Source organism: Pseudopipra pipra, chromosome 1 (assembly GCF_036250125.1).
Source record: "Pseudopipra pipra isolate bDixPip1 chromosome 1, bDixPip1.hap1, whole genome shotgun sequence".
In the NCBI taxonomy this organism is placed as follows: Eukaryota; Metazoa; Chordata; class Aves; order Passeriformes; family Pipridae; genus Pseudopipra; species Pseudopipra pipra.
The window spans coordinates 135261443-135276673 of NC_087549.1; the positions used below are offsets into that span (position 1 = coordinate 135261443).

General features: G+C 39.5%; 1 protein-coding gene across 1 annotated transcript in view; it reads left to right on the forward strand.

Moving 5' to 3' along the window:
* The first annotated feature begins 11693 nt into the window (after positions 1-11693).
* The window catches only part of LOC135401976 (macrophage mannose receptor 1-like), a 33785-nt gene continuing 30247 nt past the window's right edge, over positions 11694-15231 (forward strand). Inside the window, exons 1-2 of the mRNA XM_064634602.1 lie at positions 11694-11874; positions 13586-13987. Coding sequence (XP_064490672.1) covers positions 11817-11874; positions 13586-13987 — 460 coding nt within the window. The 5' untranslated portion in view covers positions 11694-11816. The remainder of the gene's footprint in view (positions 11875-13585; positions 13988-15231) is intronic.

The window sequence follows — 15231 nt, forward strand, 5'->3', positions numbered from 1 at the left end:
CAGAGAAGGTAGGGGATAATTGTTGTTTTGAAAACAATATAGACTAAAATTAGTTTTAATGCTGCTTATTTTTATACAGTTTAAAGTCAGGTATAGAGTCCAATTTATTGTCAAAACCCAGCAGTTCTATCCAATATCTTTTTTAAACTCACTTGTAAAAATCCCAGTATCCTGAACAGATTTCTAAATTTTATCAAAGTTGTCTTGAAATGGTCTACAGACTGGTATCTGTAGAGTGTCCTGAAGTGACGAAGAACAGCAGAAAGGGCTGATGGAAAGTTTGCTTTCTTGGCTTTACTTGTCTTCTGTGAAAGGTTTTCTCCAGCTGTGGCAACATGGATCCCTGTAGAGCCCTATCAAGCCTACACAATAGAATTGACAGGGACGTCTACTTGAATTAAGCCAATAAATTTGGTTTTTTATCACACCTTAAAACCAGTTCTACTAGGTCATATCGAAGTTTAATTTAATCTTGAATCCTATTCCTGAGGGTGTCTAAAAGCAAGCACTTAATGAAGAGCACAAGAGTTGGCAAACATCAAGTGGTAGCTCTTCATTTACCACTCTTGGCCTCAGCATTTGCAGCTCCAGGATTTCCTGAGCCAGATGTAGTGGTTCTGAATTCATCTGTATATAGAAATTGGCATGCAATTAACCTTGGTTTTGAATTTTACACTCCTCTAGCAACTCCAGAGGAAGTCCTCAAATAAATCAATTTTAATTTGTGATAAAAGTGAGGTGATTTAGTCTGATTTGCATGGAAGAGGGAAAAAAGTCCACATAGAGATGTGTCAACAGGCTGCACTCAATGTATAATACTACAAAATTTTCCTATAGCTAGATTTCTGAGGAAATCAAGACATAAGCCTCCAGAAAGTCAGCAGTTAAAAAATATATTATTTTTATATTTCTTGGAAAAAGTAAAGTATTTCTTCAGCAGGCTTATTTAATTTTTCTTCATATTGAATCCCTTTGGATGTTCTGATACTTCTCATGTAACAAGACAATTTCTGACAGCAGTCCTCTTCACTGTGTTTTTTTTTACCATTTCAAAATTTTAATTTCTTTTCTGACAAGTTCATCCTATTAAATGCCCCACAGAGCAAACAGCTTGGGGCAGTGTAGTGTAATTTACAAAGTCCGAAAATATGAAAAGATTTTTTAGTGATCTGTACATCAGAGGGCACAGATCTGGTGTCCTTGAAGAGACTTTTGGTTTTTTTTCCTCAGAGTTAAAGACATTCTATAATCCTGCTTAATTCTTTTTCTCATGTCAACACAGCTTGATTCACGTTTTTTTCAACTGATAACTTCTAATAGAAACATCTTTGAAGAAGAATACACTTTTTTTAAGTAGCCCAGGAGTAGACTATTCTGGTTTATTTCAGGGAACTTAGATGTAGATTCACACCATTCCACTAAGAACAGTGGTAGCTTTGTGTGTGAATTATCCTTTACTATTACTTTCATTAAAAGAAACTTTCTCTGATCAGTCTTTCCTTGCATCAGAATCTCCAATTTTGCATTTAATTGCACAATCCAGTTACTGTATGTTCTTTGTGAAGTTCATTCCACATTTTAGTTTATGGATATTTCCTGCTGCCCCTCTGTGCCCCAGTACTTGGACTTCATTACGAAATGTACATGCCTAGAAAGCGCAGGAGTGGACCTCTTGTAAATATTCGTGAAAACAGTCCACATACATTTTCATATAAAAATACCTGAAATGAAACAGCCACATTCATGCTAGCATAAGTAATAAGTACAGATACTGATAAAAACCAAGAATGGAAGAAATCTGGAACCCTCTCTAGAAGAGACAAGCCCTTTTGTCAATTGGTCTGTAGATAACATCTTGGTCTTGCAACCAGGTCTTGCATCACTGGTAATGCTTTAGGAAAAGTTCTGTGATTGCTGAAATAGGGCCAGAAATAGTAGTGAAAGAAAGTAATTCCTTACCCTATGCTTTAAAATATTCTCATGATTTTTACTGTGTTCAGGGAAATCTGTCTGTCCAGTCTATTCTTCATTAGTGAGTAAATGACTGCTGTAGCTCTGAGATGCCAAAAAGACCAGGCACAGACATTCCCAGCCCGTTCAGAGGTAGAGTAGGTGTGAGGATGGCTCACAGGATCTCTACCACCTTTCTTGCTCTTTAAAGCAGGTCAACCTGGGCACAAGGCTTTGGTTGCAGACAGGGGTGAGGTGATCCCAGAACAGCTCAAATCGATGGCCTTGACATGTGGACCACAAGTGGCTTCCCTGACATGCTGCTGCTGCACTTTAGAGTTGCAGCATCTTTTATTTACCACTGAGTGGAGTCCTTAACAAGACTGCAGATGTGCAAGTCTTGATTCCCCGATCTGCTCTCTAACATTTTGCTCAGAGCAGCTTGGCAGTGAAGCTGTGCCTGGCATCGCAGCTGGACAATTCAGGACATAAGTGAGTGCCGGGCTCACCATCAGGATACCAGGAATAGGGGGTTGCCTTTTGGGCACCATTGTCAAATCCAGTTTCTCACAATTATTTAATACAGACTGTTTTTTTTAATTTAACAACTGAGAGTTACACTTAGAAAACAAAATAATTTCAAAATATGTGTATCTTCGCTCATTATATTTTACTAGACCTTTCTTTGGACAATGTCCCATATCAGATACTCTCCTTGGATCTCTTCCTGTGGCTATGATTACTACATTAACCCACTTGGAAAGCTGGGTTGATGCTCCCATATATTCAACTCCTAAGGCCAAGTAAATGAGTGCTTCCAGTAGGTTGTAAAAGTTGCAGCTGGTATTCTAAATCAAGGTCCAAACCAGATGTGAGCTTTCAAGCAATCAGTCTCCCAAATCCTCAGGAAACTAATTATATTGTAAGCATAAATAAAACCACAACAACCAAACATACCAACGAAACAAAGAAATCAATTGTGAAAAGAAAATAAGAAGACGGGAGCTAAAAGTAATTATTTTCCTCCTCTTCATAATTCTGAGTATCTGTGGGTACCTGTTTGTCATCCTGAGGTCACTTATATTCTGAGTATCAGATTCTCTTCCAAGACTTCTATCTACCTCTCAGTCCTCTGCTTCTTGTTAGTGCTTTAATCCCTGCACATGTCTTGCAAATTGCCCATTTTCCTCAATTTCTTCATGAGGAGACTGATGTGCAGGGAGCCTCAGTGAGTGCCCACTAATGGCTGGTCTCTGCAAAAATAAATTGCCATGGAGGAGTACACATGGATCCAGTCTCTTACTTTCATAGAATCATAGAATCATAGAATCAGCTGGGTTGGAAGGGACCTCCAAGATCATCAAGTCCAACCCTTGATCCACTACCACCATGATTACTAGACCATGGCACTAAGTGCCACATCCAGTCTCATCTTAAAAACCTTCAGGGACGGAGAATCCACCACTTCCCTGGGCAGCCCATTCCAATGGCTGATTACCCCCTCCGTAAAGAATTTCTTCCTAATATCTAATCTAAACCTCCCCTGGCACAGCTTAAGACCATGCCCTCTTGTCTTACTGATAGCTGCCTGGGAGAAGAGACCAACCCCCACCTGGCTACAACCTCCTTTCAGGGAGTTGTAGAGAGTGATGAGGTCTTCCCTGAGCCTCCTTTTCTCCAGGCTAAACAACCCCAGCTCCCTCAGCCTCTCCTCATAGGACTTGTGCTGGAGTCCCTTCACCATCCTTGTTGCTCTTCTCTGGACTTACTCCAGCACCTCAATATCCTTCCTGAACTGAGGGGTCCGGAACTGGACACAGTACTCAAGGTGTGGCCTCACCAGTGCTGAGTACAGGGGAAGAATCACTTCCCTGGACCTGTTGGCCACACTGTTCCTGATCCAGGCCAGGATGCCATTGCATCATTCCTATCTGTGTGAAGAGACAGAGGCAACAGAGGAGAGAAAAGCACAGAGGGTGCTTCACCTGGTGTGTGGGGAAGAGTCTGCAAAGATGCTGCACAGGGGATGGAGCAGTTATTTAGCCATTCTGATCTGCACACAGAAGTGTCATCCCTTAGAGATACTCAAAATGCGAAGTTCAGCAAGGCAATTGCAAAGATAAGAATTATAATTGCTAACACACAGCATTGTGCAAATCTATTGTGTTGCTGGCAATGTTAAGTTCTTAGCTAATACAATTGCATTTTGCTTCAGTCTTATAAAAACAAACAGTATATAAAGCTTCAGTACACAGGCACACTATTTTCTGAGACTACTGACTGGGAGGTGTCACTTTCATGTCCCACTAGCTGTATTGTGACACAATATATCACTTCAGATTTAATGTAATCTTCAATAATATCTTATTTTGAATTTAGGAGGGATTTCAAATCTGCTCGAATAAAAGTGTTGTCTATTGTCCTGCATGCCACTGAAAGAAAGGTGCAAATGGAATTTCGTTCTTCAAATGATAAAGTTAGCAATAGAAGACATGATGTAATTTAATGGTTAAAGACCTTTGAATGTTCTATGTCCTGTGAAGAGAAACCTATAATTATACACGTAATAGAAAGAGGGATGCTGTCTACTCTCTTTTATGGTTCCGAATCATGGGTCATCTACCGCCACCACTTGCGTCTCCTAGAATGCTTCCATCAACGCTGCCTCCATACAATCTTAAATATCCACTGGTCAGATTTTGTGACCAATACATCTGTTCTAGAGCAAACAGCAGTCACAAGTATTGAGGCCATGTTGATGAGAACACAGCTGTAACGGGCAGGGCACGTCTCCAGGATGAAGGACCACCGCCTCCCTAAGATCTTGCTTTATGGTGAACTTGCCACCGGCTGCTGCATGAGAGGAGCCCCGAAGAAAAGATACAAGGACTCCCTGAAACAACATCTCAACCTTGGCCATATTGATCACCATAACTGGTCTATTCTGGCCTCCAATCTGGAGGTCTGGAGACACACCATCTATAATGCTGCTGTCTCCTTTGAGAACACACGCAGGATCACTCTCGAGGAGAAAAGGCAACGCAGAAAGAACCGTGTCTTGCAGAAGATACCATCTAAGGAGTCTTTCTGCTGTGCCTTTTGCAATCGGATATGTCTGTCTCGTACTGGCCTTACTAGCCACCAGTGTGCCTGTAACAAATGTGGATAGAGCCTTCCCAAATCTTCGTTCGCGAAGCCTAGCCACGATGATGATGATAGAAACAGGGAACGGAAAACGTCCTGCCCAAAGGCAGTGTAAACTAAAACTAAACAGCCGCTGAAAGATACTCCATCTCTTCCAAAGTTTCCAACAGCGATGATGACTTCACCCTTCCCATGGGCAACCTCCCCAAAGTTTCTGTACTAATAATGTTGGTGTGCTTTGCAATGTCACTGGCTCCTCAGGACAGCTGGCTAGAGTGGCCAACATCTACTAATAAGCCAGTAATAAGCTCTTGGTTGCTCCAGAATAGGCTGGCAGTGGTTGGGTTCAAATGCTTGCTGGGAATGGTCCCTGGAATGCTGGACAAGCCAAACTGGACCTAGAAATCCCTTTTGGGAAGCGCTCACTGCCATGGGTGAAGGACACATGCCTACATTCATTTACAGAATAGACATTTCTGCAATATTGTCTTTTCCTGAGCACTGTTTAATTTAAATTAATTAATGGTTCTTAGTTGCCAGCTGGGCTTAAACAATGACATCAAGTTTAAATAATTTTTTAAGTACATTTTTCCATTATTTGAGCTGTTAACATACAGAATAGCACTAAATCTTTCCATAAAACCCTTGTAAGTATACCTTCCAGTTCAACATAAGCTGCTAATTACTTCTATTTTCTTAGGGATTGACTATGATTCCTTACTATCTAGTCATCCTCTCATGATTAACAAATAGTATTGTTTTTTCTTCTACTTTTCCAGAAATTCAAGGTAGTCTACCTGGCTTATAATTCCTTGGTGTTCTGATATGCTCAAATCTTGTCTAGCTCTCCTCAGGGTTTACTGAGAATTGCAAATTTCTCCAAGTGCTTCAGCGTGTCGCTAACTATTAAGAATAATCAAATTCATCTTCTTGAAATAAAAAAAAAAAGAAAAAATATGAAAATAAGAGTTTATGGGGTTGTCCTGCAGCCAAAACATCACAATTGGTTTTTATCTTTGATCTGTACTGTTGTTTTATACAGTGTTGGACAGATATTCACAGTATAGGAAATGATCTTGCAATTATTTCCTTATCTTCCATTGTTTACATGCCTCCTAATGAAGCATCTGACAAAATGTTGTGGAAATGAAGAGCAGACTTTAAACAGCGCTCTCTATGTTTTGGTATGAAAAATTAAGCTCATGAGTGCAAAAACACTGCCTCATATAAAATGAGAAGAAAGATGTATTCTGCACTGAAGCTTTCCAGAACAGACTTAAATTTGATAGAGTATGGTGCTGCCAAGAAAGAGTGAGATTACTGAAAATGTGGGCAGGAGCCCAAAGTCATTTTAAATGCACACTGGCTTCATAAATATGGAAAATCAGCTAAATTAAGAGTGCTCTGTACATGCAGTGATAGGAACAGCCTCCAAAAAAGTATACTTTGATGGATGATATTCCTACTTAGATTAATATTTAGAGATAACTGTTAACTGAAAAAAGCATGACATTGGCTGCAGAGAATGTAGCCTTGGATAGTCCTTTCATTAGGAGTTTCAGATGCTTCAGGTGTATCAGGCGCTTCTCCCTCTCTCAACATTTTCCTTGGGATATATAACCCCATAAAACATCTTGGTACATCCATGCTAGCTGTTTACCACTTTCCTGAGAAGGCAAGGTTCAACAAGAAGCATCGGATGCCTTTAGCATTTTGTGCTCTGGTGTGCTGAAGTCTTTGAAAAGATAGTTACGTGGTGCTAATAGTGGCTGCAGATTACTGACACTTGATTGCAACAGTCAAGTGGGTAAAGGAAGCTGAATCTAAACCCTTCAAAGTTCCCTAAATGTGGTGCCTGATTGACCTCAGGTGATATCAGTCTCCACCCCTCTTTTTTGTGTCCATGCAGCAAGGAATAGGTGAGTCAGAAACAGAAGAGTCAAGGGAGGGTGGTGTCACTGTGTGCCTGTGCCTGATGGCTGGGCTACAACAGACATGGAGCCCTTGCCTCGGCTCCCTGCAGCACGTGTGGTTTGCGCTGTTGGCACTAACTTGGCAAACAAAACGTGTCCTGCAAATGAGATCTGAGCTATAAATCCCAGCCATCACCATCACCCTTCTAGCTCTTTTCAAGCTCAGATGATTGTCTGCCTAAAAAGGCATAGGCAAGGTATAGGTGCCCTTCTGTCCAAATCAGGCAATTCTGCGCAAATGGTGTGACCTATGTAGTGTGCCCAGGGCATGTTCGGGAAAGTGATAGCTTCAGCCTTAGACAGTCCTGAGGAATGGGTAAGCTGAACTGATGACTGAGCCTTAGGCAAATCACCTTCTGCTCCCACAGAGTCATAAATTCAAACCACAAAAAAAAAAAAAAAAAAAAAAAAAAAAGAAACTATACTGCAGTGTTATTATCATACTCAGACTATGCCTGAAAGAGCTGTGATAGATTTAGATGCCCTTTACAACAAAGAAATCCAGAAACTATTTCAGATTAAATCCAGATTAAATAACTCTCCATCCTGAGAGTTATTCGCAGAACTGCTTTTGGTGTTTTATTTGAACTACTGATTGCAACTTACCAGGAAAAAAAAAGAAGTTAAGAGATTCCTTTGGTAACAGTCCATGTGAATGTCTGCTCCGTCTCCTGTTCTGTTAATTTTGAAATTTCTGTCCTCTTTCAGAAAATAGGTTTGATATAATTGTAATTGGAAGGTATGTGAGGAGGGGAAGAATTCCAGTGTCTTCCTTGCCAGTTGATGTAAAGGAACGTCAGTTACTACATACCTCCTACCTCCATAGAGTCTGATGGTTAGGTCACATCATGAATTGTACTGGGGAGCTGGAATTTTCAGAAATGGCATTTTTCATGCACCTTGTTACCCATATTAAAAATCATGTTCTGGACCTCAGCAGCCAACAGGTAATGGGGTAAGAAAATGTCTTAAACACATTTTTTCCACCAACTTTTCTGCTTCAACATTTTTCTCTTAAGTATTCAAGTCAAATGTGACATTTAGATATGGTAGGGAATTTTACAAAAACAAAAGGATTTAAAAGATGTAAAAAATTAGCACAGAATCATGGAGTATCTTCAGTTGGAATGGACCCATAAGGAACATCAAGACCAACTCCCCGTTCATCACAGGACATCCTAACACTAAAAGATATGACTAAGAGCATTGTCCACATGCTCCTTGAATTATTCGCCCATGGGAAATATTTTGAAGCATTTCTTTCTGGAAAGTGGTATATATTCTTTTTAATAAGGAAGGAAACAGTGATAAAGCAAAGGAAGAAAACAATGACTCATCACACAGATAATATAAAGAACAGGCATTTTCCCAGTTATTTTTATAACTATATACTGTCATCCAGGAAGTATGGCTAAACTAATTTTTTTTCCTTACATAATCCATTATTCAAACAATAGTCCAAAAATGCATGTTGATTATTTCCAGTGATTACTGAGGCTCAGTTAATGAGAAGCAGCCAAAGGGCAGTCAGTACAAAAGGTTGATGAGTGTATCTGTAAATCAGCCGTCAAGGTGCATATGTTGGCCTGCTGTACCTCAGCCAAAATATTGAGGTTCAGATGCCCTTGGGTCATCTGGCAGAACTATGCAACCTCTCCTGCTGTGACATTCACCCTTTGATGCAGTCTCCTAGATGGAGGGGTCTACTGCCCCTTGAATGTGGCACCTGTGGCTCCATCACAGGAAACAATGGTCGAGACCTTCTGGTGCTCCCTCAGATATCTATTACTGTGGTGATGATTTTGGCTACGTAGTTTACTCTATGGTTTTAACATGCTATCCTCATTTTAACTCCCCATTCTATTATTGTGGAAAATAAGAGGAATTTTCAAGCAGTCAGCTGCTGCTTCTCTCCAAGAAAAGCTTGGTTAAGTCTAATCATCCCTTGTGAGTCTAAGGCTGATGTTGCACAATGGACTTAGAGATTTGTCCTTCACACCAGAGCTTTTTAGATCTCACTCCCACCCTCTCTGGCTCTAGTTCAACCTTCTTATGAGCTGCTCCAGCACATAAAGATAAAAAAAGGGCTGTATCTGTGCTGAAATGGCTCTGTATAGAAGGTGGTAGACCCAATGCCAGCTCCAGGGTGAGGGTGCCTCTTCCCAATTGGGCCCAGAACACAGAGGGACCACTGCAGACCGTGGCAGAACTGACTCAGGCTGTCAGTGGAGCTCAGCCTGAAATCACATATCCTTCACCCTTCACTTTTGTCTCGGTCTTATTGCAAAGGGTGATTGTTATTTTTTACCAAATTTTCTTGCTTTTAAATTGAGCCTGTGTCCCTATGGCTATGCCATTGGACTGAGGAACTACAGGCTGTTCCCCTCCACCCTCAAACTAGAGCAGCATTAGTGCCTCATGGGCTGGTAAAGCAGCTGAGAAACCATGGAAGGAGATGCACCACCTGTGACAGCTTCCTAGCAGCAGTCACCCATCCCTTGTCATGCCCTTTGCCAGTGTCCCAGGGGTGCCCAAGACTTATTTGCCCTGAACTGCATCAGCTTAGAAGTTAAGATTGAAGATTGCAAATCAAGGTCATAATTACACTTCTTTGCATGAGTGTATCTAAATATTGAACAGAAACCTGAAAAATAATTCTTAATTTCTAGAGATAGAAAGGTAAAGTGGAAAACCTTAAAGACTACTCTTGGTGAAGGAAATAAAAGTTACTGATTTCTAACAACTACTTTCTTATTGTAATTTTTTAAAAGTCTCTCACTAAATAATCTGCCTAAGTATTTAATTATACCATTAAGAATTTTTTTTCCAGATGCCTAATTCCCCCTTGTTAAATGGATTCTTTTTTTCTGTGGTTTTTTTTTTGTCCTTTTTTGAGTAGATATATGGGATAATTTATGACCTTGCTTCATATAGCAACATTTTACATTTTACTTTGCTCTTGAGGCTGGCCTCAAAGATTTCAACATCCTTGAGCAGCATTCCCTTTGCAGGAACCAGCACAGCATCCTGTAATTCACAGTACTGGCTATAGAAGGAAAGGTATAAGTGCACCAGGTGTATTTGGAGTATCAAGAACAAAGTGGAGTTGTTCAGATTTTTAGCACTAGAACCCATCTGAAACCTGGCTGAAGGGGAACAAATGTTTGCTTTACTGCCAGGCTGCAGCTGGCTCTGGTGTGGCTTGAGGAGCAGGAGAGAGTGAAGAAACTGGACATTCCCTTTTTGTTTTTTTTGTTATTGCAAAATGTCCAACTGAGACTCCTCTTGTCCTCATGTCATATGAGCTTTAGAACAGAACAAGGCTTTTAAAATTCCTGACAAAATGACTATGTACATTTTATATAAATAGGCCACATGTTATAAGGAAACAAAGTTTAAGGCAAGTCAATTCAGGCCAAAGAAAACTTGCTCTTTCTAGGTAAGATCTTTGGCAGCAGATTAAAAGGCTTATGTTTTTAGAAAAAAATTATTTTCCAGAAAAAGCTGTTGACTTTATCCTTATTGTTAGTATATTTTGTCATCATTTGAAAAAAAAATTCAGTTAACTTTGCCCTAACATCTGTACCATACATGTCCTTGTAATTTCTTATTTCACAGTTCAATTTCTTCTTATTAGTTTAATCCTGTAGACTTTCTCAGGGACCATTGTCTTTCTGCTGAGCAGAAATCCTGTACTTGGGAAATGCAGTCATCTTGGCAACACACAGGAGATGAAGCCCAATTTTCTTGATATCACATTTTTGCTACAGGTGCTGATCAAATATGTTACTACAGTTCAAATTATATTTTCACGTGACAGATCGGTTTTTTGATTTAGAAGCTTTTCTAAACAAAACAAAATATTTCCATGGTAAAAATCTACTGTGATAAAGTTAGGCCTTTACATAGTTATAGAAACAGTCTATAGTGGTCAGGAGAGGAGTGCTGTTTCTCTCAGATTTCCACTTACATGACTTGAAACCAAACTGATGAGTGCTTCCTCTGCAACCTGGTTAAGAATCAATAAGTGGCATTTCCTGAAATTGTGACTGACTCTTGTTATGACTATCATGCTGCTTCACAAGAACTGACCTGCTTCACAAGAAAAAACAGGCATTGTTTTTACGAGGAGCCATTTTTCAATTAGTTTTGGGCGCTGGTCTCCTAGTTGCATTTATGTAGCAATGAAGGTCAGTGTATCAATGGCAAACTCCTGTAGAAGGGCATAAATTTCTATAATGTCCTGCAGAGTGAATTTCACTTAAATCCTCTAAAATTCAATCCTGTCTCATCTCACACATGAAAATATGAGATTGATATGTTTTCCTGATGGTATTTTTTTCTCTGTGTAGTTAAGGTGTAAGATTTAAAAGCTAGAGCATAATTTCTGTCTTTAGTATCTCACTGTTGATTTGATCCCATGAGCTCCCCAGCTGTCTCTTACAGAGAGACAGTAGGAAAGCAGTGAGATACAATCTTCTGCATCCCACCTGCTTTCCTAAGGAAGCACTGGTTGCCCTCAGTGAGAAGCCGTTCTTCTTGGAGGGCAAAATTTGTGCTGTGTGGTCTTGTTTTGAAATGTGCCATGTGACACAATGTTTCCTTATTTAGCACTCGGAGCTTTCTACCATCCAGCCTGCAAAGCTGGGGAGGATAAACACTGTCCTTGCCTCGGCAGGACTTTATTGCCAACAACTCTCATCATCCAGATTTTGGTGAAGGGAAGAAAAGAAAACAGCATTTGCAATTATGTTCGCCAGGTTCTTGCTTGTTCTTTCTCTTGTTCACAATGGTTTGCAGCTCCCTGGTAAGTAAGTGCCCGCTGCTTACTTCCTGTGAAGGTGCCCATGAAAGTGCTTCCAGTCCTCTGGCATTTCTGGGTATCATGGTTCTGGTGCATTGTCTATAGGTACATTATTAGTTTGGGGATGGGGAACCTCTTAATGTCAGGCAAAGCAGGCAGGCAAGAGGCAATGGAAGAATCTAATAGAAAAAAAGAAATGGCTAGAGAAGAAGGAAGCAGAGACTCAATTCTTTATGGCTTTATTCATATATAGAGGCACTATCACTTCAATAACTTCAGAAGATCAGATATAAGAAAGTAATTAAATATATTTAAATGCATATTTTATTTTTTTATTATTTATTTATTTAATTCTTTACTTCTGTGTTCTGATTTTTGAGCTGTTGGTGTCTGGGTAATGGTTAGCAAAATCAGGCAAAAAAACTTCAGGAGTGGTGAAATGTGAAATTATTTGTAGGACATTTAGACGTTCACAGATGATGGCTGTGCAATCCAGAGAGACTTAATGCTTACAAAGAGGATTATTTTCATTCAGTGTTTTGAACAGACTCACTGAATTCACTGTCGTTGCTAAAGTGGATGGAATAAATTTTTTGTGAATTAAAATTGGATTAAATTTAGCAAAGTTATTGTGGAATTGCAGTTGGAACACTACTGCTATCCCTTTAGCTGAAATTCCCTTGTAGGTGTAAACAGATGTCTTCTGCAGAATTGAATGTTTAAGGTTAAATTCTTTTACCTTCTAAGTTCTGAGTAAAACTGTTACAGGTTGTGTCATAGTACACGGTATTTTTTTTAATCACACACAGTATCACTGCAGACCAGAATAAGTATTTTCAGTGTACTCTATATTATCAACTAAATTGATTTCAATTTTTTGCTGGCTTTTTAATAAAATATCTTTTAGTTCACTATGATGCCTAGTGATTACAAAATGTACCAGGGACCAAAACTGGTTATGAATCCCACAAGCATTTGAAGCTTTACCTTAAAGCCGACACTGTAATCATGATCAGAGAAACTAACTGGAGAGCTAGGGACCCAATTTCTGGTACAGGTGTACCATCTACCTTCCACCAGCCTTTCCACATTGGCAAGCAGTGCCAATCCACTACTCCCCGGTCCTTACTACTTTCTCAGATTGTTATAGGTTTCTCAATGTCATTCCTGGTTTTATATTCAAGGCCCTCTGGCCTTCTCAGGGATTCCTGTGGGCTCCTTGGTCTTGTATGGTGGAAAGGAAAGGAAAGCTGAATTTGGGAGTGGGGAGACAAATGGCTCAGCAAAGATGGCTGTGTCCCCACTAGGGCACCTCTGAGATCTGGCAGGGTGAGGAAAGTTTGTATAGGTCAGAGGTCTACAAAGCCATGCATCTGAGGACAGGTGGGAACAGGTTAGTGGTAATAGCAGCGTGGTTGAGGGAGTTCTCATGACTGAGAAAAATCAATCCAACAAGCTGTGCTTCTGCTGCTGCTGCCCACCACTGATCCACAGTACAGTGACATACAGTCATGACACACGTATTCTATTGTCTACTTTATCAGTTTTCAATCAGCAGAATTGATGTTGCACTGGACTCTTGAAAAACATCATGTTTTTATCTAACGAATGCAATGACTTCCTGTTCATGTGAATGGGAAACAGAATCATATGACATATCTGCTATATGTATATTCTATACTAACCATTTACTATGTATTGTTTTGTTTTACAGACACTGAAACATTTTTAATATATAATAAAGTCAACAAGCTCTGTCTTCAGGCATCTGTTGCACGCTCAGTTAGAACTGCCACTTGCCATCAAGACAATGAATCACAAAAGTTCAGGTGGATCACAGATCATCAGCTTATGAGTGTGAAACTGAAATTTTGCCTGGGGGTGCCATTGAAGAAAGATCAGGCTATGGTCACTCTGTATCCATGTAATCAAACAAGTGAGCTCCAGTGGTGGGAATGCAGAAATGAAAGCCTCCTTGCAATCCAAGGAGAAGATTTGTTTTTCAGTCCTGGCAATGAAGAATATGATAACGTTTTGTTAAAGAAGGGGCTGAGTGCAAAGAGTCAGTGGAAAATCTATGGGGCCATGGATGTTTTATGTTCCCAGGGATATGAAGGTACAGAAAATTGATTCTTTCATGCTTTGCAATAATTCTTTTCTGAGTGTTAGAGTGTTTCAGATCTTTTTCTCTGACTATTCTGATTCCTTCGGTGACCACCAGAGTTTTAGAAAATCAGTGTACTGAAGGACTTAACCTTGAATTTAGTGTCATATTTATGTCCAAGTGTGTATTATATACACACATTACTTTAGTCTGTGTATTATAGTACATTAGTGTTTCAAGTATTTTAAGTATTAATGCCTAAATTCAACTCTAAAAGAAAACCCTTAAGACTCAATCTGTGAGTTTTAGAAGGCAGCATTCCTTTTTATTACTATGTTGGATGGACGAGAATCTAATTTTTTCAAAAGTGTGCATGCCTGAGTTACAAAAGCCTCTTGCTTTTATTTAGTTACCTAATTAACAAATCAAAGCATTCCATGATACTGTTACACCCACTTCCAAAACTGTCCCTTCCTCAGTACCACCCTCTCCACGTCTCTGACACACGTCCTGAATTTGAGGTGGAGGTCTCAAAAAGACCATCTCTTCATCTTTTCTACATCTTCCTCATCTCCTTTGACACAGTATCATGCCATCTGGAATGGTTTCAAGGCTTCTGAATACTTTGACTGGCTATCAGGTGTTATGTCTCTTTGTCAGTATATTTTCACAGCTAAAAAACCCTTTACCTCATTCTGTTGAGATCTTAAAAAAGAATGATAAACAGCATTTAGGAATTTTGTACAAATTTTGTACAATTTTGTACAAGCTATACTAGAAACTTATATAATATAGGTTTTATGGCTACAGTATTATATGTACTCTCCATATATTCTATAAATATATATTATATATTAGTATTTATGTATATGCATACTTATACTGTGTATAAGTATTCTCTAAAGTCACTATTGCTCACCATACTGTGTCATTACATTATTAACAGAGTCTATAAACACTGATAAGTTTCTTATATAGCTACATGGATGTGAAATTACATCCTCGTGAAAGAAGCACAATATGAGCTGAGAGTGAGCTGAGAAAGGTCTGGAAGTACTGATGGAGGTAGAGAAAGTGTTGGTTTTGTGACTCAGCAGATGAGGATGCTCATGGAATAATTATAAGCACCAATACAATTACCCTTCGTAATCAGCTGAAGTCTGATTGTTCTGTATGGCTTTCCCACATCCAGAATGAATGTTTAAAAAGCCACCCCACAGGACATTTGAAATCTGAACTCTGAACCTTGCATGTGG